This window comes from Dendrobates tinctorius, unplaced genomic scaffold (assembly GCF_039654945.1).
Source record: "Dendrobates tinctorius isolate UK_male_01 unplaced genomic scaffold, ASM3965494v1 ptg000046l, whole genome shotgun sequence".
Classification (NCBI taxonomy): Eukaryota; Metazoa; Chordata; class Amphibia; order Anura; family Dendrobatidae; genus Dendrobates; species Dendrobates tinctorius.
Window position 1 is genome coordinate 31,668,650 of NW_027361714.1, and position 27,296 is coordinate 31,695,945.

The window sequence follows — 27,296 nt, forward strand, 5'->3', positions numbered from 1 at the left end:
TTGAGTGTCTTGTTTTTGCCTTTGCAATATCAGTAACACAATCACTGTAAGAATGGACGGATATTTTTCTGAAAATGATTGAGCTTATATTTTTTTCTTTCATTAAACTTCAGTCCCAGTGTAAAAGCAAGGTAATAACTGATTTTCTATTTTTAACATGCTTGACCTGCTGGTGCATGTGTTTGATAATGGTGGCTTTTGGAGAAGCCATGGTTAGATATCTAACGTAAAACTGATTTTTTCATTAATACTATGTAAACGCAGACACAATCTTACCTCACTGATGTGCTTCATGCTGACCCCATGTGTATCACATGCTGCTGTCTAGATTATGCATTTTTCATCTAGCTATCTCATACAACTGTGATCTGCTTGCTGGGTTTGTTTTGCAAGGAATGCTTCTGAATCACAAATCCAGCATCCATATACTTTCTATACTTAAGGCACAAGCAACAATTTGTACACAGCAGGACGAAGACCAATCACTTAAAAACTCAGACAACAAATTTTCAATCCTGTTCGTAGCCATATAAATTAGTGATAGAAGAAGCGAGGAATGAACACCAAGAAGAATCTTATATGTCTTCAGCAAGAAATTATGCTTTAGGCAATGTTCGGCTTGTTATAAAAAATGAATCGTTTTCCTTTATAACTGATTCATCATCCCTACATAAACCTGCATAGGAGGTATAATACGTCAACATAAGTATACTTACTTATGATATCAAGTCAAAGAAAAAGTAGTATCATAAAACTATAGTCCTGCATATCATAAAAATATAATTATGCATATAGCACCTAAATGCCTTAACACATTCTTAAAAATAGCCTTTGTCTTATAAACTATCTCCATGATCGTTTGCACCTACCATTAGCTTTTATAAATAATAGAGCAATAGTACAAGAGCAATATTTTATCATGGAGTTGGTATAACTAGGGTTATAATATGCTGGTGGAGTGCAAAATTATTTTTAAAGCATTTTGAATTTTGCTATTTAATGGGACAGAATATAATGGCATGGTTTGTATATGCTCATAAAATACAGTAAGTAATATCAATATACTTGTTCAAAAAAATTAAGGGAACAATTCAGTCACACATCAAATCTAAATTAGCAAAAGATTCAAATGGAAAACCTCTAAAGATATAAATTGCGTAATTCTAACAAAATGACGTATCAAAAGTTAGTGGTGATCAAAATCATCAACCAAGTGTGGACTGAATTCCAAATCACCCCCAAAATCAATATAAAAAATTGAAATCACATATGTATCTAATCCGTTTGAATATTACAGTAATTTCTGCAACGCATAATCTGACATAGTAGTGTGCATGACCGCTATGTGCATGTATTCAATCTAAAAAATGTCTGAGCACATCTCTGATACGATAGCAGCTTGTGTCATGGAGGAACGCCTCACAAACATGGTGTCAGGAACACCGCACTGTACTTGCTCACTGAGCCAGTGCGCATGTCCTGAGTGTCAGGATCCTGTCAGCGTCGGTGTGCAGCCTCCGCTGAGCAGGGACTCACCCGCACTCTAGGGGTACCGGGGTCAGGTACAGCCAGAAAGTACCGATGCACAGGACCTGTGGATGCTGAAGTTTAGCAAGCAGACACGGGACCTACAGTCATGTGACTGCAAGGGGGCGGGGCTTAGCATCCTGCATAGTGAGATGGAAAGACACTATACAGAATTACTCAGAGTCAGGCAAAACGGGGTTCATACACAGAGATAGCCGTAACGTACCAAGGATGAGACAGAGCGGATAGTCAGGGCCAAGCAGCAGTCAAAAACCAAACAGACATAGAAGGTACCAAGCAGAATCCAAAGCAATATCCAGAGAACAGACCGAGTCATACACAGATTATCAAGCAACCAGAACACAGCAAAAACACACTCAGGGGTCACCAAACTATGCCAAGGGCAAGAGTATAACTGACAGGGATGGGAGCGTCCTGAGGCTGAGGTACCCAGGACCTGTCTTCCGGTCCATACCCCTTCCAATGAACCAGGTACTGTACCGACCGCCGTACCAACCTGGAATCTACGATATGACCAACCTTGTGCTCCACCTGCCCCTCGACCAAAACAGGAGAAGCAGCAGACTTGGAGTCTCCCCAGACTGCTTCAAAAGGTTTCAGTAGAGATTTGTGGAAGACGTTAGGGATCTTGAAAGAGGGTGGAAGGAACAGCCTATACGCCACTGGATTGATTTTTTCCACAATCTTGTATGGGCCAATGAATTTGGGCCCCAACTTGGCTGAAGGAACCTTTAACTTAATGTTTCGAGTGGAGAGCCAAACCTTGTCTCCAACCTGAAATGTGGGCCCTAGTGTTCGTTTCCTGTCCGCGAAAGACTTATACCTGCCCTGAGACCTAGATATATTCCGCTGAACTTCTGCCCACGTATTCTGTAATCGCTGAACAGAGCCCTCAGCCCCGGGACACCCCGAGTCCAGACGAGAAAACTCACCAAAATGAGGACTGAACCCATAATTGATCAAAAAAGGAGTCATACCCGTGGATTGACTCACCCGACTATTGAAGGCAAATTCAGCCAACGGCAGTGCATCGCTCTAGTCATTCTGTCTAGCAGAGGTTAGACACCTGAGGATCTGTTCCAGGGACTGGTTAGTGTGCACTGTCTGACCATTGCTCTCAGGATGGTATGCAGACGAAAAGGACAGAGACATCACTAATTTTTTGCAGAAAGCATGCCAAAACTTAACCACAAACTGCACACCACGATCAGACACCACATTCAGGGGTATCCCATGCAACCGGATCACATGCTGCACAAACAACCTGGACAACGTCTCAGCTGACGGTAGTGCGGATAGGGGTACAAAATGAGCCTGCTTAGAAAACCTGTCCACCACTACCCATATCACTGTATTACCCTTAGATGGAGGGAGATTGGTAACAAAATCCATGGATAAGTGAGTCCATGGTCTTTCGGGCACTGCCAAGGGCATCAGCTCCCCTGCTGGCTGGCTATGAGAGCTTTTAGAACGAGCGCAGACCCCACAACCAGCAATGAATTTTTTTATGTCCGAACCAAGGGTAGGCCACCAAAAGATCCTAGCCACCGCCAGATGTGTGGCTGAAATACCAGGGTGAGCACTCAGCTTGGATTCATGGAACTCCTGCAAGAGTTTCAGGCGAAGTTGCTCTGGGACAAACAACTTCCCCTCCGGCTTGGCCGCCGGGGCCCGCGACTGGGCCCCCTGAATCTCCCATTCCAATTCAGATGAGACCTCTGCTATCACAACCCCAGGGTGAAGAATGGAGGATGGTGGCTCAGGGGGCGACACCGGCTGAAAACTGCATGATAAGGCATCAGCCTTGACATTCTTAGACCCTGGACGAAATGTAATCGTAAACTGAAAACAGGAAAAAAAAAGTGACCAACGGGACTGTCTGGGCATTAGTCTTTTAGCAGACTCAATGTATGACAAATTTTTGTGTTCCGTGATCACCGTAACCGGGTGACTGGCCCCCTCCAAAAAGTGCCTCCATTCTTCAAACGCCAATTTGACCGCAAGAAGCTCTCTATTGCCTATATCGTAATTTCTTTCCGCAGCAGAGAACTTCTTGGAAAAGAAAGCACATGGCCTGAGGTTGGTTAGAGTGGCAGGCCCTTGGGACAACACCGCCCCCACCCCCACCTCAGAGGCGTCCACTTCCACGACGAATGGTTTGGACGGATCTGGCTGTACTAACACGGGAGCAGACATAAAGCTTCTTTTCAGGGTCGCAAAGGCCTCTTTTGCGAGCGAGGACCAGTTTCTCACATCTGCACCTTTACAAGTAAGATCTGTGAGTGGTTTGACCACCTGTGAAAACCCCCGAATAAATTTGCGGTAATAATTGGCGAACCCCAAGAAGCACTGAAGACCCTTAAGGTCTTGGGGTTGCACCCAATCCGCAATGGCCTGCACCTTCTTGGGGTCCATGCGAAAACCCTCACAGGACACAATTAATCCCAAAAAAGACAATTCTTGAACAAAAAACACACATTTCTCCAATTTGGCATACAGATGATTTTCCCTCAGTCTTTGGAGAACGGTTGGTACATGATTCAGATGAGATTGACTGTCGTGTGAGTATGTCAAAATATCATCTAAGTAAATGACAACAAAACGACCAAAGAGATCCGAGAATACCACGTTGATGAAATTCTGAAATATGGCTGGGGCATTGGTAAGACCAAACGGCATGACTAAATTTTCAAACAGTCCCTCGGTCGTGAGGAACGCAGTTTTCCATTCATCCCCCCTCCCGGACCCTTATCAAATTATATGCCCCCCGAAGATCCAGTTTGGAGAACCATTTTGCCCCTGAAAGTTGGTTACACAAGTCGGGAATCAACAGAAGGGGGTACGTATTTCGTACAGTAATCTTGTTCAGCTCGCGAAAATCGAGGCAGGGACGTAAACCACCATCTTTTTTCTCTTTTTTCTTAACAAAAAAAAACGCTGCCGCCACAGGTGAGACTGAGGGACGTATGTGTCCTTTGCGAAGACTCTCAGCAATGTAATCTTTCATGGCCAAGCGCTCAGGGCCAGATAAATTAACAGACGGGCTTTAGGCAATTTAGCCCCCGGGACAAACTCGATAGCGCAGTCAAAGGGTCTATGTGGCGGCAACGTCTCGGCCTCGCTTTCTGAGAACACATCTTTGAATTCTTTCAGGTACTCCGGAATACCTTCCAGCTCAACAGATGACACAAATACAGATTTAACAGGTTCAACCAATAGTGCAGACTTATCACATAACATCGAATCATTAAACCCCCACTGAACAATCGCCCCCGTTTTCCAGTTAATCACTGGGTTATGGCGTTGTAACCAGGGCATGCCCAACACGAATCCTGCTGGTAGATTGTCCAGAACCAAACAACTTAATTTTTCCACATGGGTAGCGCGCACTTTTAGTGAAAACAAGTCAGACATAAAGAGAATTCCCTCTTTAGTGAGGGGGAGGAGTCAATGGCCACCACTTTGATCGGAACCTTAAGTCTAACTGTCCCTATCTTACAGCGTGTGACCAATTGGGAGTCAATGAGATTGATGGATGATCCGCAGTCCACGAAAGCTGTAGAGGGAAAACAACAATCGTCCACTAACAGTTCCACATAAAGCAACACCTTAGAAAATGAGGAAAAGGGTACCTGAGGGTCTGAGTAGTCTCCCCGCTGACTACCCAGACCTAGTCATTTCCCGTCGACCGGGTTGAGGATGGACAATCAGGACACTCCCTTTTCCAATGTCCCGTTTTACCACAGTAGAAGCATAACTGCTTTTCTCTCCGATGTTGTCTCTCCTTTTCCTTTAGGGATAGAGCCCCTACGTCCATGGGTAAAGAAACAGTCTCTTTTCCACTAGGGAACAATGGAGTCTCCACCTGCATCACCCCCTGGCCCGCAGCCTGCGGTCCATCCGGACGGCCTGGGTCATGGTGTCCTCAAGAGAGTTAGGTGGGGGATGTAATGCCAAGGCATCCTGTAACCGCTCGGACAAGCCTCTGCGAAAGAGTCCTCGGAGTGCAGCGTCGTCCCAAGAGACCTCTGTGGCCCAGCGGCGGAATTCTGTGCAAAACCACTCAGCCGAGTGTTTCCCTTGACAGACACTCATCACCATGTCCTCTGCCAATCGCACTCGGTCCGGCTCAACATATATGTGCCCGAGGGCCTCAAAAAACACATTTACAGACACTCTCTCAGGGGCAGTGGGAGGAAGGGAGAAAGCCCAAGCTTGTGGGGATGCTCTTAACAGAGACATAATGACCCCTACCTTCTGACTTTCGTCCCCAGTGGAACGTGACCTCAAACTAAAGAAGAGTTTGCACCCCTCCATGAAGACCCTGAACTCCTTTTCGTTCCCAGAAAAAAAATAAGGCAGTTTAACAGGTGGTTCTGGGGACACCAAAACAACATCACTCGCCCCAGCCCCCAGAGACCCAGCAGCTAAAGCCCCCCGCACTGTCTCAGAAACCTGCTGCTGAGAACGAGCCAGAGCTTGCTGCTCCAGAGATAAACCCTGAAACATCTGACTCAGATTTTTCATTTGCTCAGCAAGAGATTGTATGGGATCCATATTTCTCAGCAAAGAGAGAAAAAAAAAACCCAAAAAACTTAATGGTCAGTTATAATGTCAGGAACACCGCACTGTACTTGCTTACTGAACCAGTGCGCGTGTCCTGAGTGTCAGGATTCTGTCAGTGCCGGCGTGCAGCCTCCGCTGAGCAGGGACTCACCCGCACTCTAGAGGTACCGGGGTCAGGTACAGCCAGAAAGTACCGATGCACAGGACCTGTGGATGCTGAAGTTTAGCAAGCAGACACGGGACCTACGGTCATGTGACTGCAAGGGGGCGGGGCTTAGCGTCCTGCTTAGTGAGATGGAAAGACACTATACAGAATTACTCAGAGTCAGGCAAAACCGGGTTCATACACAGAGATAGACGTAACTTACCAAGGATGAGACAGAGCGGATAGTCAGGGTCAAGCAGCAGTCAAAAACCAAACAGACATAGAAGGTACCAAGCAGAATCCAAAGCAATATCCAGAGAACAGACCGAGTCATACACAGATTATCAAGCAACCAGAACACAGCAAAAACACACTCAGGGGTCACCACACTATGCCAAGGGCAAGAGTATAACTGACAGGGATGGGAGCATCCTGAGGCTATAAGAAGCCTCTCACAGAACCAGGGAGAGGCCACAATCATAGCCCCAGGTGTGCAGGTAAGCCTGCACCGGGATCACAACCTTTAACCCCAGAAATTCCTGTCATCGGCACTGGTTCCAGACATTAACCCCACGTGTGCGAGTCAAACCCGCACTGAGATCATGACACATGGCTCAGTGCCTGTGGGCAGTCTGTGCCACTATTTTGTAATATCAGATGCACTTATACATAATCTTCCATATGTTCTCAAGTTTTTTCATTTCTGGGGAATGTGAAGGCCAATCAAGAGTGTCAAAACTTTTGTTATCCAGAATCTGTCTACAGACTCTGGCTACATGAAGTTGGGCATTGTCATCAACCAGAGCCTTCTTAGAGTATAGCAGTGTCTCTGAGGGTTTCATCTCATTACCTAAAAGCAGAGTACTGTTGGCTATCAAGTGGGTTTGTGAGATCCTCCAAGGATATGCTTCCCTCGACCAACATGAATCCATTTCCAAATTGCATGTGCTGGTTGATGTTGCAGTTAGAATAATGTTCATGAGGTTTAGGGATACTTCTTGCAAGACATTTAACTGTTTAAAAATAGTATCACAACATAGTATCACAACAAACCTGCCAAGAGGGGGCCTCCCACTGAAACTCTCAGTCTGAGCAAGGAGGGCATTAATGAGAGAGGCAGAACAGAGATCAAAGGTAACCTTGAAAGAGCTCCAGAGTTCTCAAGCCGAGGCTGGAGTATTTGTCCATAAGACCACAATAAGCTGTACAGTCCATAGAGGGGCCTTTATGAAAGAGTGGGAAGAAAAAGCTTTTACTTACAGAAATTGTAAGGCTAGTCTTAAGTTTGCCAAAAGAAAAGTGGGAGACTCCTCAAATGTATGGAGGAAGGTGCTGTGGTCAGATAAGACCAAAATTGAACTTTTTGGCCACCAAGATAAACGTTTTGTCTGGCACAAAATCATCACAGCTCATCACCCCATGCAACATCCTCACAGTGAAACATGGTGGTGGTGGCAGCATCATGCTGTGGGGATGTTCTTCGGCAGCAAGGATGGAGAAAATGGACTGAGTCAAGGGAAAAATAGAAGGTGTGAAATACGGGGATATTCTTGAGCAATACTTGTTTCAATCTGTCAGTGATTTGAGATTGGGACAGAAGCTCAAATTCCAGTAAGACAGTGACCCAAAGCATACTGCTAAAGAAATACTCCAGTGGTTTAAGGGACAACATGTAAATATTCAGAGTGGCCTAATCACACCCCAGACCTTAATACAATTCAGAATATGTGGTCAAACTTGAATTTTGCTTTTCACCAGAGGAAACCATCTAAGCTGAAGGAGCAGTTTTGCCTTCAGGAATGAGCAAAAATCCCAGTGGCAAGATGTGGAAAGCTCATAGAGACTTATCCAAAGTGACTTGCAGCTGTAATTGCCGGAAAAGGAGGCTCTACAAAGTACTGACTTATGTCAGTTATGCACACTGAACACTGAAGTTTTCAGTTATTTTGTCCTATTTGTTGTTTTCTTCACACAAAAAGAGAAAACCAAGTATTTCACAGTTGTTAGCGTACTCTTTACATGATCTGATGCAAACCCTCAAAAAAACTGCGAAATTTCAGGTTGTGAGATAGCAAAACACGAAAAATGCTAAAGAGGGTGAAAATTTTCTCAAGCCACTGTTTATATACAGTGAGGTATAAGTATTTGATCCCTTGCTGATTTTGTAAGTTTTCCCATTGACAAAGACATGACCAGTCTATAATTTTAAGTGTAGGTTAATTTTAACATTGAGAGATAGACTATGAAAAATAAAATCCAGAAAATCACACTGTATAAATTATATAAATTTATTTGCATTTTGCAGTGAGAAATAAGTATTTGATCCCTCTGGCAAACAAGACTTAATACTTGGTGGAAAAACCCTTGTTGGCAAGCACAGCAGTCAAACTTTTTTTGCAGTTGATGATGAGGTTTGCGCACATATCAGGAGCAATTTTGGTCCACTCCTCTTTGCAGATCATCTCTAAATCATCACATTTTTGAGGCTGTCGCTTATCAACTTGGAGCTTCAACTCCCTCCATACGTTTTCTATAGGATTCTTTATGAGCCACTCTTTTGTTGCTTTGGCTGTATGTTTTGGGTCGTTGTCGTGCTGGAAGACTCAGCCGCGATCCATTTTTAATGTCCAGGCAGAGAGAAGGAGGTTGTCACTCAGGATTTTACGGTACATGGCTCTATCCATTCTCCCATTTATACTCTGAAGTAGTCCTGTGCACTCAGCAGAGAAACACCCCAAAAACATAATGTTTATACCTCCTTGCTTGACAATGAGGACGGTGTTCTTTGGGTCATAGGCAGCATTTCTCTTCCTCCAAACACAGCGAGTTCAGTTAATGCCAAAGGCCTCAATTTTCCCTTCACCCATGATAGCACACCTGAGAGAGGGATCCGCCCCACCAGGACAGAATCCTACTGAGACATAAGGGGCGGCACCTCTCCCCCGCTTCAGTTGGGTTCCTGAACCTGGAAGGAATCCCACTGTGGCGGTGCCTGTCATGGGCAAAGAAAGAAGAAAAAGAAAAAAAAAAGAAAGGGACCCAGGCCCATCCCGGCGCAGGAAGAACGGGTAACTTACCTGTAGCGCCGGCCGTCGGGTCCTGGAAGCACAGTCCCCGGTGTTCCTCTGGGCTCCGGGTTCGTGTGGGCGTGGATGGGATCCCGGTGGCTCCGGGGTGCACCCACCACGCCGCCCTCCCCTCGCGCACGCCGCATCTTGATCCCCGTGGCAGGGGAGAGATGCTGGCTCCTTCCTGCCACTGACATCAGCGGCGCTATGGATTGTGGGTGCGCCGGCTGACGTCAGCACAGGGCGACGGTGTCATGGCGCCGGGTGCGACGCAGGCCGGCTTTTCTGAAGCGATCGACCGACGGTCGCAGGGGGGAGGGGAGGAGACACCACCGGCAGAGGCTGCATATAATTGAGGACCAGCGGCGGGGGAGACGGTGGAGAATGGAGTAGGAGCAGGAGAGATCGCTGTCTCTGCCTCCCTCACAAACCTCAGGCAAACATGGAAGCTGCTCAAGTAGCAGCCGCCCCAGCCGCAGATCAGGAGAATCCTCAAGGTCCAGAGAGCACAGGTCACGTGCTCCGATGCAGCCTCCGAGTCCGGTACCCTTGATTACGGGTGGTGAGTGATCTTCGTGAATGCTAGCATTTATGTTAATAGGGATTCTCTGTTGTATGCTTTACCTGGTAGGAAAGGCCCAAAAAAGCAGGAAGCAAGAAGAACAATAGGGACTGTGCTATATGTCCTCTGCTGACTTAACCTTTGGTAGAAGGGTGCTGCAAGCTGTGGTCCCTCCCTAAGGTGTTTCGTAGTCTCCAAAAATCTCTCAGGTGTGCTGTCATGGGTGAAGGGAAAACCACCATGGTTACTTACCGGTAGCCGGTTTTTCCGGAACCCATGACAGCACTCGTATATTCCCCCCCTTTTCACCGTATGGGTGTGCACAGTTAGTAGGGTGCTTTCGAGTGATGTGGTGTTGGATTAAACATGTAACTAACCGGGAAGTCCTCTCAATGCTCTGTAACCCAACTGAAGTGGAGGAGAGGTGCCGCCCCTTATGTCTCAGTACTGTAGGTTCCTATCCTGGCAGGGCGGATCCCTCTCTCAGGTGTGCTGTCATGGGTTCCGGAAAATCCGGCTACCGGTAAGTAACCATGGTGGTTTTTGTCTCATATGACAACAGCACCTTCTCCCAATCACTCACAGAATCATCCAGATGTTCATTGGCAAGCTTCAGATGGGCCTGCACATGTGGCTTCTTGTGCAGGAGGACCTTGCGGGCACTGCAGGATTTTAAACCTTTACAGGGTGATGTGTTACCAATGGTTTTCTTGGTGACTGTGGTCCCAGCTGCCTTGAGATCATTAACAAGTTCCCACATGTAGTTTTTGGCTGATCTCTCACCTTCCTCACGATCAAGGATACCCCACGATGTGAGATTTTGCATGGTGCCCCAGATCGATGTTGATTGACAGTCATATTTCTTCCATTTTCTTACTATTGCACCAACAGTTGTCTCCTTCTCACCCAGCAATCTTAGGCCGGTTTCACATTAGCGCTTTTTAAGCGCACGCACGGCCGGGGGTAGCTCCGCCCCCGAGCCGGCTCTCTGCCTGGCGTGCCCGCCCCTTGCTTGTAGCGCCGCCTACTAGCGGACAGCGGCGCCTGCGATCGGCGCACCCTATCTTTAGCATAGGGTGCGCAGATCGTGCGCAGGCCGTGCGCTAGTTGCGCTTTGACCTGCGCTGCGCACTTTTGACGGTGCGCCGTGTGCGCCAAAATCCAAAAAGTTTGGAGTATGCTAAAGATAGGGTGCGCCGATCGCAGGCGCCGCTGTCCGCTAGTAGGCGGCGCTACAAGCAAGGGGCGGGCACGCCGGGCAGAGAGCCGGCTCGGGGGCGGAGCTACCCCCGGCCGTGCGTGCGCTTAAAAAGCGCTAATGTGAAACCGGCCTTACTTATGGTTTTGTAGCCCATTCCAGCTTTATGCAGGTCTATGTATTTGTCCCTGAGATTCTTATAAAGCTCTTTGATCTTGCACATGTTGTTAGAGTTGGGCAATAAATATATGAAACACACAACTGATGAGGAGTGATGGTCTGGTAGCGCACGCTTAATCCATAAAAGTTCCACCTTTGAATATAAAGGTGACTATGGAAGACAGATGTCTTTAATGCAGGAAATGAGTTGATTAGGAACATCTAACTTGTCTGTAGGAGCTAGAACTCTTAATGGTTGGTAGGGGATCAAATACCCATTTCTCACTGCAAAATGTAAATAAATTTATATAAGATATACAATGTGATTTTCTGGATTTTATTTTTTATATTCTATCTCTCAGTGTTAAAATTAACCGACCCTTAAAACTATAGATTGTTCATGTCTTTGTCAGAACTTACAAAATCAGCTGTGACGACTCCTGGAATGGACCCTCTGGGTTATGGCGCCAACCCTCCCAGGGTGAGCTGACCTAGTGAGGACCACCCCCTATACAGGGAGCATCAGGGGCAAGCCCCAGGGGGTGAGGTACCATGACTGCTGGCACCAGGTGGCCGGCTCACAGGAGACACGAGTGAGTGTGTCTGTAGGAACGTGTAAAGCGTGGACACAGGGACACATGGTGTACAGGACGGTACAGGGTGAGTGTACAGAGGCACAGAGAGAACTCGGGAACACAAGGCGTGTACATGGGAGTGTGCTAGACACAGGATAGAGCAAGGCGGGTACACGAAAGCACGTATGGCGTGCAGCGACTAGTACGTCCGGGTGTGAGCAAAGCAGGACGTGTTCAAAGGAGCACATCAGAGCACTGAGTTAGGCAGCAGGTGTGCCAGGAGGTGCAACAGAGAACAGGAACAGAGTGTGTGCCAGGAGGCACAACTGAGCATAAGACAGAGCACAGGATCAGAGTGTGTGCCAGGAGGCACAACTGAGAATAAGTCAGAGTACAGGGTCAGAGCGTGTGCCAGGAGGCACAACTGAGCATAAGACTGAGCAAAGGATCAGAGCATGTGCCAGGAGGCACAACTGAGTATAAGACAGAGCATAGGTTCAGAGCGTGTGCCAAGAGGCACAGCAGAGTACAAGGCAGAATGCAGGTTCAGAGTGTGTGCCAAGAGGCACAGCAGAGTACAAGGCAGAGCACAGGTTCAGAGCGTGTGCCAAGAGGCACAGCAGAGTACAAGGCAGAGTACAAGTTCAGAGCGTGTGCCAAGAGACAACAGAGTACAAGACAGGGGACCCGAATACAGCAAACAGCCAGGCAGGGACACGGCAGACCAAGCCAGTAAGTACATCAATAATCAGGCACCTCCCATAGGAAGAGGTAGCCTGATATAGCACATGATCACTAGGGCTTCCGGGTCAAGTCCTCCAATACCATAGAGAGGACAGACCTGGAGACAGACCTGAGAAGAGTGCGCGTGCGCACACAGAACATAGTGCACACATGAACCTAAGTACGAGCGGTGGGACCCCTGGAGCGGCCGCAGCTCCGGAAGAGATGACGTCGGGACCGAGGTCCCGCCCCCAGGTGAGCGCGGGGTGACAGGCGGCGTGACATCAGCAAGTACTTATTTCCCCAACTGCTCTGGCAAAAATTAGGAGACCACTGCACAGTTTTATAAAAATCAGCTTCTCTACATGTCTGACAGCCATTCCCTTCCAGTGTCAGTTGAATTCCAACCAGAGTACACCTCATTCTACTTAATGTGCTTCTGATTAGGTGATCACCTGAACCAAATCTTATTTTAAAAAGAAAAGTATAAAAGAAACTCTGCTGTGATGTTCACAATCCTCTTGCCATGGAGGCAAGCTGGGTGGCAAAACAAGTGCTAGTAGTATCCCAAAAGTAATAGGAATGAAAAAATAACTTTTAAAAATGCCAAAGGAGATGAAAAGAAAACTCTTGAGTGAAGAAAAGAAGGGCTCAATTCTGGCTTTACTAGCAAGAGGGATACAGTGAGCATCATGTTGCCTCATCCTTAAAATTTCTAAGACGGCAGTCCATTACATCAGGGTCAAGCAGCAGATATTGGGGACAACAAAGCTACAGACCGACAGAAGATGGAAACGATTCTCCACTGACCAGGATGACCATCATCTTATTAGAATGTCACTCAGCAACTACAGAATGACATCAAGTGACCTACAAAAGGAATGGCACATAGCAATTGGGTTGAAGAGCACTGCAAGAACAGTTCGTAACAGGCTGCCAGAGGTAGGGCTCAAGTCATGTAAAGCTACAAAAAAGCCTTTCATCAATGAGAAGCAAAGGAGAGCGAGGTTGAACCTGGATCATTGAAGTTTGCCAAAGACCATAAGAATTGGACCATAGAAAAGTGGAGTAAAGTAATCTTCTCTGATGAGTCTAATTTTCAGCTTTGCCCAACACATGGTCGTCTAATGGTTAGACGGAGACCTGGAGAGGCATACAAGCCACAGTGAATTGCACCCACTGTGAAATTTAGTGAAGGATCGCTGATGATCTGGGATGCTCTAGCAAGGCTGGAATTGGGCAGGTTAATCTTTGCAAAGGATGTATGAATCAAGCCACATACAAGGTTCTCCTGGAAAAACAGTTGATTTCTTCTGCTCAGGCAATGTTCTCCAACTCTTAGGACTGGTTTTTCCAGCACGATGATGCACCATGCCACACAGCTGGGTCAATCAATGTGTGGATGAAGGACTACCACATCAAATCCCTGTCATGGCCAGCACAATCTCCAGACCTGACCTGAACACCATTGAAAACCTCTAGAATGTAATCAAGAGGAAGATGGATATTCACAAGACATCAAACAAAGAAGAACTGCTTAAATTTTTGTACCAGGAATGGTATAAGGTCACCCAAAAGCAGTGTGAAAGCCTGGTGGAAAACATGCCAAGACGCATGAAAACTGTGATTAAAAATCATGGTTAATGATTATAAACTTGTTTTTTTAGCATTATTTGAGGTCTGCAAGCACTGCATTTTTTTTGTCATTTTGACCATTTCTCATTTTCTGAAAATAAATACAAAATTCAGTAGTTGGAAATTCGGAGACATGTTGTCAGTAGTTTAAAATCAGACAAACTGAAAATTCTGCAGTGCCAGAGCTGTATATATATATATATATATATATATATATATATATATATATATATATATACATCACATTGTATGATTTTTAAATAATTAAATTGCATTTTGTTGCATAAAATAATTATTTGATACAATAGTAAAGCAAAACTTAATATTTGGTATAGAAACCTTTGTTAACAATTGCAGTGGTCAGATGTTTACTGTAGTCCTTGATCAAGTTTGCGTTCACTGAAGCAGGGATTTTGTCCCTCTCCAACATACAAATCTTCTCCAGATCTTTCAGGTTTCAAGGCTGCTGCTTTGCATCATTGAGTTTCAGCTCCCTCCAAAGATTTTCTGCTGGGTTCAAGATGTACTGTTCAAGTTCTTTTGAAGAGACATCAAGAAATGGGTAGCACTGAGGACGGTAGATGAAATGACTGGTCAATTAAACTTAGTGCAGTAGATGAAAGGCACTGCATGCTTCCTTCCCATTAAAGGCAGATAGTCTTTAGACATGAGCGAACATCGTCGGATGCCTCCTTATTTGACTCGCTAATAGAGCCTACCGAATAGCTGCAGCAAGAACCAGGACACCTGGATCGCTCCCGATAATCAGGTGTCTGGCGCCGTTGCTGCATGTGTCACAGATCTTTTGTGCAAGCCTACATCCACAAAAGATTTGTGGTTAGTTCTCCAAGCTGTTTGGAACAGCCTCCCTACAGAGTTCCTTAAAAAAACTGTATACAAGTGTACCTAGATTTTGTATTATTTTACTTAGATGATGTACAGTATAGTATGAGTAACCAATTATACCAAACAGTTGATAATAATCATCATTTTCATATGTAAGTTGAAATACGGTTCTTAACTGAAATATAAACAGCTTTGTAGGTGGTTTAATACTGTGATAGCAACAGCCAAACTCTGATACAGAAGAACAGATAAACACTGCTGCTAGAATTGATAATGCTTTGAAGACAAAGGGTGGTCATGCAAATACATATTTTCTTTATAACTCTATGTTGTTTATTCACTTATCATTTTGTTAATTGATAAAAATAAACTATCAACACTTTTAGTTTTGAAAGCATTCTTACATTGTAGAATTTTTTCCATAACTGCCTAAATATTTGAACAACTAGATTATGGCCCGATGCTATCGCATCGGGAGGATGCGATAGCATCACACCTCTTGCCATGTTAACCCTCAACACACACACTCCTCTCACCTTTCACCATCTCCACTCACTCTTTCACTCCACATACGACCCCTTCTCTCACTCCGTCTCTCATACTCATGCCGTCATCGCCGCTGCTCCACGATCCCCGACATCTTCTTCTGCCGGCGCCATCCTGGATCCAGACGTTGTCCACGCCGGCGACATGTTCTTGCGGCGACGCCATCTTGAGTATCGTGAAATCCCGCGATACTTAAGATGGCATCGCCGGAAGAGCATGTCGCCGGCGTGGATGACGTCGGGATCCAAAATGGCGTCGGCGAAATCTCGCGAGTTTTCACCGACACCATTTTGGATCCCGACGTCGTCCTCGCCAGCGACATGTTCTTGCGGTGACGCCATCTTGACTATCGCGGGATTTCGCCGATCCAAAATGGCGTCGCCGCAAGAACATGTCGCCGGCGTGGAGGACGTCTGGATCCAGGATGGCGCCGGCGGAAGAAGATGTCGGGGATCGTGGATCAGCGGCGATGACGGCATGAGTATGAGAGACGGAGTGAGAGAAAGGGTCGTATGTGGAGTGAAACAGTGAGTGGAGATGGTGAAAGGTGAGAGGAGTGTGTGTGTTGAGGGTTAACATGGAAAGATGTGTGCGGTGACGTCACCGGTTACAACTGGACGGAAGTTGTTACAACCGGAAGCTGCTTAGGGCTTTTATTATTATAGATACTTATATATATGTACTTTGTGCATGACAGTGCTAAGCCTCATGTGCCTGAACTCTATCAGCAGTTCCTGCATGGTGAAGGCATTGCTGCTATGGACTGGCCTGCCCATTCTCCAGACCTGAATCCAATCGAGCACATGTGGGACATCATTTCTCATTCCATCCACCAACGCCACTTTGCATCACAGACTGTTCAGGAGTTGACTTATGCTTTAATCCAGGTCTGGCTAGTCCCGTGTTTGAGACTCTTAAATGAGGCTCCATGGACTTTATTTGCATATTTGCATTTCCCAGGGAGCATTGCACCTAGGATTTCTCTGTGATTGAGCGCCTTTGCCGGCTGCCGCAGTGTTTTCTTTGACTGGTCTCCCTGAGGCCAGTGATGGTTTTGTGATGTTAATCCAGGTCTGGGAGAGGATTCTTTAGGAGAACAATGGCTAGATGTTGTAGGGAGGTCATACAGTCACGTGGAGGCCACACACAATACTGAGCATCATTTCTTTGTCTTGGAGCATTTCCACTGAAGTTGGATCAGCCTGTAATTTGATTTTACACTTTGATTTTGAGTATAATTCCAAATCCAGACCACCATGGGATATTAATTTTTATTTACATTGCTCATTTTTAATGTTTTATTGTTCTCATCGTGTTCCATTATGCGATGAGTAGAAATTTGCAACTGGAATATTTAATTTAGTGATATGTAGGATCTGGTATTTTAGTGTTTCCTTTATTTTTTGAGCAGTGTATCTTTGCAAGTTATTCAGTGCAACCACAATTTTTATTTAAGCACATGATTTTACTAGAAAATCACAAAAATGCATAGGATGATTGCTAATGTCATGGTTGTCTTCTCGTTGAACTGACACTGGTGACAGTCCTAGACACTTTACCAATCACATCTGTTTTCAAGTATGGTCTGCATTACTTCTGACAAACATCCATATCCAAGGGGAAAAATTTAATAATCAACGAACTCTCAAATGTTTTTACACTAGAAACATCTGCGATGCCAAATATTGCACAAGACATTGGGGAATCAAGAACAGTTGTGGCAGAATATTTAATAAAAGACAGAATATTTTACACTATAAGTAATGCAGACATATGGCAAGGAATACTAATAGTAATTCAGAATGTGTATACAAATATTGAAGAAAAATCTATTCCAATTACTAAGCCTAACCCTGTATATCAAAGTATTTATTTCTATAGCATGTACAGTAGGTACATACTACTTTTCTGCATCTGATGAGAAAAATATAATAAAATCACTTTTAAATATATAATTACTATAAAACGTTGAAAAGACTATGAAATGTCTTCAGGTGATGACTCAAAATTGCATCAAAAAGTAATCTAAAAAAAGATGGCCAGTATTGACAATATATGGTGACACTAGCAATCTGTTGGAGAAAAATCTAGTCTGAAGAGTTGAGTGGTCTTCTCAGAAGTGGTCTTTTATAAAGATTTAGTAGACTTTGCTTTGCTTATCTAACAATGGTCATGTTCTATAGGTTGTTTATATATTTGTTGCTTTCACAATTCTGCTAGTTGCTACTTAAAATAGGCAACAAGCTTGTTATCACACTTTTTCCAAGCTTCAAAGTGAACCTGTCATGATGAAAATGCTGTCTAATCTGCAGGCATCATGTTGTAGATCAGGAGGGCAGAGTACATTGACATATAGCTTGGTTAGAATAGATTCAGTATTACCTGTGAGTTAATCATTTAAACCATTAGCTTTCTGGGATTTTTGGTCCAGTGGACCATAGTCCTATCAGTGACGGACAGCTATGCATACACTTTTACACAAACAAAGCTGTCAGCTACTGATAGGATCATCCACTGGATCTAAGGGTGGGGAAAAGGGAGTGAGGCCAGAAGAGCTAAAAGTGCAATGTCCCACCCCCAAGCACCTGAAGCACATTTGCATTTGATTTGAACTCTGGATTTCTCAAAAAAGGCATAACGGATTTGAGGTGTAAAATCCTTATAAAGAGAGGAAATGATCCAGCTTCCAAGCTTGCAAAACTGTATTGGACTCAAATATATTAATAGATTTGAACATGAGTGTCGACACAGCTACACGTTTTGAACATTGCCTTCTTTAACAAAGCTGGAAAATCCTTATGACAGGTTCCATTAAAGCCAGAAAAGAATTCTGGGAAATTCAAACTGAAGCTAGTGTAAGCTTTTTCTCATGATCCTTAGCTAATAACTAAAGTAATGTATATACAAAATTACCAAATTTTATGTAAATTATATGAATGTATAAGTTGTAAATAGATGTTTTAAAGGAACATGAATTTTACTGTGTCTTTCTATCTATTAAAAATTATATATACAAAGTGAAGAATTCATCCTGAGTTCAAAAGTTTAGGACTATCAACTACATTTTTTTAAAACAAAAAAAATAATTTATATTCACCTACCAGAAACTTGAGGTTCCATCCTGTTTTCTGACTCACTCTTCTAGTAGGGGATGTCTTGTGACCACTGCATCCAATCAACAGCCTCTGTTGCCTTCACATTCCATCCAAAAGAGGAATCCAGGAGAGTGGCAGAGAACTCAAGCATTGTTGATGTGGATAGGTGGGATCTCCCAAGCCCTCCAATCCAGCACCATTCACTAATATATCAGTAAATTCCCTGCCTAACCATTAATAATAATAATCTTTATTTTTATATAGCGCTAACATATTCCGCAGCGCTTTACATTTTGCACACATCATCATCACTGTCCCCGATGGGGCTCACAATCTAAATTCCCTATTAGTATGTCTTTAGAATGTGGGAGGAAACCGGAGTGCCCGGAGGAAACCCACGCAAACACGGGGAGAACATACAAACTCCTTGCAGATGTTGTCCTCAGCTAACCACTGAGCCACCGTGCCACCCCATTCCTGTATAACGTTTTTAGATAAAAATTATGTTTAAAAAAGCATTTATATTGTCTGTTTTCTATGCTAATTAGGGCTTTGACTTGTCGATGGGAAGTTAGTTCCCCCAGACTAGTTAGCCCTCTTTGCATGTTATCACGCCTATCATGCCCCTGTCATCACCGCCAGCCTCTGCAAATCTCGAGCATATGCGCTGCACATTTTGGCATTGTTACTGCACCTTTGCAGCTGGGTGTACTCTTCCCGGCTTCCGAGTAGCACCGCCCATGGCAGGAAGCCATCTTCTGTTCTTCTGAAGACAGTCTTGCAAATTATGCTATCATGTCCACAGCAATTTCACAGACATTTCACACTTTTTTTTAGACCAGCCCATGCACTAGCAGAACAGAGCACATGTCTGACACATTGTGAAAGACTGGTGAGGATGGTGCCGACATATCTTGTGTTTAATATAAAGGCCATCAGGGGGAATTTGGACCCTTTTGCATGACAAAATGTGTGACAGGCACCTTGGAGGTTTTGTAATGCACAGCAGCCAGCATTCACTCAGAACATGTCTTTAGCATTGCTGGTGATGTCCTGATGGATAAACACATCTGTCTGTCCCCTGAAAGTTTAGACTGCCTAACTTTCATCAACATGTACAACCCATGGATCTCCAATGACTTTCGTAATTTTCAGTGCTCCGCATTGATCTTGCATTATTGCAGTCTATGCCACCTTTGTCATGGCTTCTGTGGAGACTCCAAGTCGTGTCTCCATTTGGTGGGTCACCTGTAGTGGAAGGTATGTCAGAGGCCTATTATACTTTTTATACTCTGTGAAAATTGATGCCACTTTAGTGGTGTGTGAAAATAATTTTTGGAAATGTGGAGAATCCAAATTGCGTCTCCATCTGGTGGGTTGACTGTAGTGGAAGGTGTGTCAGAGGACTGTGTGAGCAGCCAGACATGATAGTGGAATTTTAGCTTCTGCATGCACAGGGGAGTCAATCTGCAGAACAATACCACTTCAAGACCAATTAGTGGGCCTTCATGTGTGTGCCGTGTTGCACTGATTTGAATAAACCCTGAACATGACCAGCGCTGATGACACCATTATCAGCTTTACCATCCCACTTCTATGCTTCCTTTTCAAAAAATGTTTAAGAGCATGATGAATCAGTTGGTGACATAGGAGGAAGATTATTTCAGAGATATATGGGGGACACAGATTATAAAGGTCTTGTAGGTCAGTGTTAGTAGCTTGAAGTGGATACATTGTGGAATTGGTAGACAATTAAGGGATCTGTAGAGAGGAGAAATGGAGTAGTAGCGGGGACAGAAGTGGATTAATATGGCAGCAGAGTTAAGGACTTACTGGAGCGGTGCGATGTTGCTATGGGGATGATGAGGTCCTAGACCTACACGTGGAGTAAAGGCCATCCGAGTGACATGGGCATTTCAGAGAAGGAGGTGATGGTCATGCTGCCCCAGCTGCACAGCAAAAGATGGAGCAGTGTGCAAAAGCACTGTGGGCATGCCCTAGCCAGTACTTCAGCTGTTATTGGCTACCGCACCAACAAACGGAACACACCAAAGCCAGTTCAAAGGAGCTCCCTGACAAGAAATGGGCAATTTGCACTGTGTGTCATCCGAGACTGCAGGAAGGCATAAGTGTTCTTAACCAGAGCATGATGAAGCATCTGAATGCAAAGCATGAGTTTCAGTGGAGTACACACCTGAAAAACCAGGAAAAATCTGAGGTTCCTCCTGCTCCCTCTTCTGCTGGAGTTTCAGACTCTTCCTTCCCCTCTCAAGCAACAGGGCCACCTGCCTGCTCACAAAGAGAGGATGTGACAGCACCCCCACCAGTGTTGTCATCAAGCATCTACACACCATCCCATTAAAGGGTTCATCTCTATATCCTCCAAACACTACACATGACCTTACAAGTGATTTCTAAAGGGTTAACAATACGTTGAGATTACGGGAACCACAGTACATGGATCCCAGCCACCAATACTCTTCCAGCATACAAAATCAAGTGTACACTGCTCAAACCCCATGAGTGTAAAAGTCCACATAACCACCAATACATGGACCAGTAAGCATAGGCATGGACATTATATCATGTTTAACTGTCCACTGGGTAAATGTTGCTGCAGCTGGGCCTGAGGCAGAAATCATTTTGGTGCATGTCCTACCATCGCAAAGGATTGCTGGATGTTTTTGAGATGTTTCTCTGTCCATGTTGCCTCCTCCTCCTACTTTGCTTCCTACATCATCTCTTCAGCCAATCAGCGTAACACTTGCAAAAGCAACTTCAGCACTGCCAGGCGTAAACTACAGCAGGCTCTTCTGAAACTCATCTGTTCATGGGAAAAGTTTCCATACTGCACAGGAGTTGTGGATGGGGATCGAAGAGCCGACTGATGTGTGTTTGGTGCTGCTAAACCTCAAGCACAGCCTGATGGTGTGCAATAATGGGCGAAATCTCGTATCAGCTTTGGACATAGACTTTTTGGCGCACATCCCTTGCCTGGCACATGTATTGAATTTTGTGGTGCAGAGCTTCCTGAAAAATTACACAAATATGTCAGAAATGCTGCTGAAACAGCAAGCTGTCTGTGTGTTTTTGGCGTTCTCTTCCCGATGCTGCTCGCTTTTCTGGGCTGCAGCTTCACTTCTTCCTACCCTCTCACCGCCTAATATATGAGATATACCCACAAGGTGGAACTCCACCTTGCACATGCTGGAGAGACTGTGTGAACAGAAGCATGAGATACTGGAATTTAAGATGCAGTACGCACAGGTGACTGGCTCTGCGGAACACCACCACCAATGACCTTCACGACATCACTTCTGCTTTCCTGCTCCCTGCCTCATATGCAACATACTCACAAGGTGGAACTCCAGCTTCCATATGCTGGAGAGACTGTGCAAGCAGCCAGACATGGTAGTGGAATTATGGCTACAGCATGTATGGGTGAGTCAATCTGCGGAACAAAAGTATAAACAAAAAAAGAAGAGTGTCTGCTCACCTGTTCAGGCAGATATCCCCCAAGTCCAAATCTCGCACGAAAAAAAAGAGCTGAGCAGCCAGTATGTTGACAATAGAAGAAAAGATCAAATCCTGTGAAATCCAGGAAAGGACTTAGTCTTTAGTAATAAAATATAGCTTTTAATGAGTCATTTTAAAATGACAGTGACATTACAATAAGTTTTTCACCAATGAAAATATGAAAGTATTGCACATAGCAGCATAGCACACTCGGTGCAACGTGTATGGCCAACTCATTTCGACTACGTCTTAATCACGCCTTACCATGATTAAGTTGTAAGTTGAAATGCAATGGCCATAAACAGCTTAAAGGAAAGTACTCTTACATGTCGGGGTTCAGAATACACAAAGTGGCTTAAAGGACAAAGCTCTCACAAGCAGGGGGTGCAGAGTGCACACAGCAGTGTAAAGCACAGTCCTCCCACATGCAGGATGGGTGCAGAGTCCACACAGTGCCTTAAAAGACAGTACTCTCACAGAAATGGGTGCAGAGTACACATAGCGACTTATAGGATATTACTCCCACATATATGGGTGCAGAGTACCCACAGCTGCTTTTAACACAGTAGTAGCACAGTACTATCACAGTTATGAGTTGCAGAGTACACATAGAGTTTTTTTTTTTTTCAGATTGAGCAGTCACAATCTGTCCCTCACTTCAGTCCCATCCTATCCCTACACTAATAAGAGCATAATGGCAGTGGTACTCGTGATCCAGCATTTATAGAGGCCGGGTCACGTACTGAGTGGGCCAATCACAGCCAAACCAATACTTGTCATGTCTGTAATGACTCCCCAAGTGCCCAAAATCTAAAATCATGTTGATTGACTGTGCTGCATCCTTTCAACAAGCTTTATTAGACTGACAAACCCGAATAGGAAACTGGACATACAGTAAAAAGTCTGTGTTTAGTGTTTGGTAATGGACACTAGGTGGTAGGTACAGACCCCAAACTTTCCTGTTCGGTTTCGCTCATTACTGATTAGAACTACTCATTTTTCTTCAGCCCAGAATGAGCTGGGATTTCAATGAGCAAAATACAAGTTACTATATAACAGAACAAAACACGGGGATAGGAATGACATGGGAGGGATATATTTATGAATTTGCATTAATTAAATCCCTCTCTAACAAGCCACAAAGCTTAACTTTTAACACTATGTCTAGAATACATACTGGTTGATATTAAAATGATGTCCGTAATCTGCCTAAAATGTATTATTTATAAGGATAACTAGCTATATTTATTCAGTTGACAGCACCCCGGGTGTCATCACTAAATTGCAGAATAGGACAAGCGATTTATAGCACATATCCCCCAACATGTTTTACCGTATGTGCGGCGTTATCAGGACAATAGCATGAATAAAAACCAGACAGACATGCCTCCTTAATCACAGCTAATGGGAATACTTGTACCTAAAGTGCAGGAAAAGACCACAAAAATAATGCTACCAATTGTAGCTAATGACAGGGTTAACCAATCACATCACCGAGATACCTAATATAAAGGGTGCTGCGATACACCGCAATAGTGAGCTTCATGCCCAGTTGTTGCCGTGGGATTACCCAACCAATTAAAAAGCCTGATGTCTCCAAAGCTCAAGTGAATCACAAGTTAGTCATTGATATAGCCATGGTGATGTGGCACATTGTGGTTGGGTGACAATAGTGCTGATGCCTAGTCAACTATTTGGCCATTCAAAATGACTGACATTATTATGTGGGCCCATCAACAAATATATCATTATGGTATGCAGTACTTTCTAACTTGATAACACTAATCACTTCACATGTGCAGGGAAGTCTTTTGACATCACCCCATATGTATTTTAGACATAGTATTAGAAGTTAAGTTTTATGGCTTTTTAGAGAGGGATTTAAACATGGGATTCTTCCCTTCTTGCTAAAATATTAGTTGTACCAAATATTTTTCAACAAACTCTTATATATTAATCAACTCAAAGGGGTTGTCCTATGAACAAAATACATTTTAATCAACAAATATTGAAATATTAATAAGTTTCACAATTGGATGTGTTTAAAAATGTGTTACAGGGCTCAAATAATCTTATAAATCGTCCCCTGCTATGTACTGTTATTTGCCATATCCGACCATGTAGAACTCCTGCAGCTCATGGTTGTGGTCAGCTCTAGACCAGGACAGAAAATATAATTGAGTATACTGACCACACTTTCAACTGCTTGTTTTAGGCAACACATTTCCTATATCACAGGAGTGATAGTTTTTGCTTTGTCAGCAGGCTTGTTATGAGCTCATTATAAATCAAGTCAGTGATATAAGACTGACATAAGTCAGTGACATAAGAACTCAGCATCCAAGGGATGGAGCTTGTATGTCTCTGACTTAATTTATGATGAGAGATCATGACATGGGAGAAACTCTCTTGGCAGTTTCCCTGAAATTTTGTTAATTGAAAGTCTCAAAAAGTTCATGAGTCTTGCGACTGCAGAGACCCATGTGTCGTAACCAGTGCCTTCCTGCCTCCCACCAATCCCGTAATAACAAAAACACTGACAGGCATGGATGGGTTGAACAGGTCGGTCTCAGATTATTAAATTTATAAGCAGAGAGAGTACAATTCGCAATGAACTCATGGCTGAAAGCCCTGTCACTGACCGCTGGGCAAGCAAGCCAATGAGAGGTTATGAACCTTTGCCCCCCTCTACACTATCGCCACGGAGGATCATGTGTATGACCTACACAAGACTCTGACCCCCACACAACATCATTAGAGCCTGTTCCACACCATCCTGCAGATTAGTAAAAAATATATTGAGCCCGATATCTGTGAGATGAATGTCATCTGGTCTTAGTAAATCAGAGTTGTCTCCCTCTAGCTCGCGGTGGCGAACCACGATGCCATAGTTTTCCCTGACAAATTTCACCATCTTTGTGTTAATCTTTTTCCTTGATTTGTCGATGGCTATTCGACTCTGGCCGAGTGACCCCAGATGATGGAGGAACTCCGGCTCACACTGTGTCATTGGTTGAGGTTTGGTGTCTGCCATGGCCAGAAGCCCTAGGAGGTTAGGATAGATCTCCCAGGCTAACAGGCCAGTGGTGGAGCACATGACGTCTGATCTCTGTCGTGTGCCCGTCTGGGGTTAATCTGGTGGTTGGACTGGCTGATAGCCCTGGGTGAAGAATCACTCCGGCTGTCAGTCATTGATGGAGCACGTGACCTCTGGCATCTGTTGTGTGCTTGCGACCGCCTAATGTGACACTCAGAAGGGTCGGACTGATCGGCTATGGACAGGGAGCGCCATCTAGCGGAACAAGATCTGTGGCGGCTCCTATGTGATCCGTGTCTGCGGTGGTAACGTGATGAACGGCTCTTAGAGGGATAGTGGGAATGGTGATAGGAGTAGTCTGAGGAGGAGCGGGAGGTCCTGCAGCATCTACTCCTGGAACTGCTGCTACTATGGGGTGTGTTGGGGGCATTAAAATCAGCTGCCAGGGCTGGGATAATGGGCATAATTGGTAACATTGTGCTGTTTAGCACAGGGGTTATAATAACGTTACCATACTTAAAATTATTGGTGAACTGTGGTGAGGAGACGGTTAATAATTCTTTATTAGGTAAATGAGTAGTTAAAGGGGTTACTGGTGGTGTGTTTGGGTAAATAGCCATAGTGTTTTTTACTCTGTACATTGTTCAGCTGTGGAGCGCTCTGCTCAGTCCGATTGGGCCAATCAGTGTGCTTCCGAGCTGCATTAAAGGGTATGTGACCTGTCTCCAAGTATTCTCCTGCTGGCATTGTAGCAGTGCCTGCAGGAAATACACGGAAGACAGGGCCTGGGCTCGCATCACGTTCTTCGCTGTGGGGACCGAAAGTGACGATGCGGAGTGGGCGGAGCCTTGCTGCAGTGATGGGGATGTAGGTGGAGTATCGCGATGACGTGTGGGAAGTGAACGAGGCCTCGTGGTGACGTGGGGAAAGTGGGCAGGGCCTCGCGGTGACGGTGCTAGTCCAGGCCCAGCTGCAACGTCAGTGGATGTCGCAGGGGCCCAGACAATTGGGGCTGCTGTGTGGGTTCTGGCACAGCTCTTGATGCAGCAGGAAGTGGGCACGGCTACTTGGACGGCAGCACCGGAAGTTCAGGGCCGCAGGCTGGAAGTGGGTGGGGGCTATCGTGGGCGCTTGAGGCCTAGTGTGGGAGTTAGGGCGTGCGGCCTGCATATGGCGCTGGCGGCCACAGCACCCTCCGTAATCGAGCCAGGGACAGGAGCAGTGGCACGGGTGCGGCGGCTTGGAATATCTGAGTCGCAGCCCACATGTAGATGCTCCAGTGGGCGGGAGGACTGCATGGAGCGCCTGCCTGCCCGCACTGCCGGATTGATCAGAGGGGCCCTGGAGGTAGCGGGAGTGGCCCCGGATGAGCTGAATGACCAGCCAGCATGAAGTGAGTGTGCAGTGGGCGGCACGGGGGAGGAAGACAGGGGGGAACTGATGCCGGATGGCCTACGGGCATGGAGGAGAGGCCAGGGGAGGATGGGGCCCCGGGGGACGCAGGGGAGGCTTGTGTTATGGGAAGGGATGGAGCCTCAGGGAATGTAAAGGAGGCCTGTGGCGAGGATTGAGCCCTGGGGGATATATGGGAGGCCTGCAGCAAAATTAGGGGGTTGTGAGAGGGCACAGGGAGGTGAGCACTCAGGCCGGATATAAGTTCTTTTAACTGTTGCTCACCTTCCTGTGCTGCTCTATCAATGCTTCCGACATGGCTGCTGGGGAGATCCTGGAGGTCCACAGAACAACACCTTCCAAGGGTCAGCCAGGGAGAAAGAGGAAGTCACTGACCCTAGGCACTGCATTTAACCCCTGAGGGTGTGGCCGGACGCCCCTTCCTCTTTCTTCTCATTGGTCAGTTGGGCATCCCAATCAAGGCATCATCTGGGGGAGTAGTGGAAGGGGGGCATGGGCACTGAAAGGAGTTTCTATCTAGATTATCTTCTACGTGGCTCCGCAGTCAGATGCACCTTCCCTATACGGTACCGTGCCTGCCAATACATGAGAATTTATAATGCTGCTGCTAAAAGCTTCCTGAAAAACTAATGCTTGCTTGACAAAATCAGAGTATTTTCTATTC

At 45.3% G+C, this 27,296-nt stretch overlaps 1 protein-coding gene across 2 annotated transcripts in view; it reads left to right on the top strand.

The window, feature by feature from the left end:
• Positions 1-27,296, top strand: part of LAMA2 (laminin subunit alpha 2) — a 1,313,887-nt gene that overhangs the window by 1,225,278 nt on the left and 61,313 nt on the right. The window contains exon 52 of one of the 2 annotated variants that reach the window (XM_073575794.1): positions 114-131. The exons of the other annotated variant lie outside the window; for it this stretch is intronic. Within the exon in view, the coding sequence (XP_073431895.1) occupies positions 114-131 (18 nt within the window). The remainder of the gene's footprint in view (positions 1-113; positions 132-27,296) is intronic. 2 annotated transcript variants of the gene reach the window in all.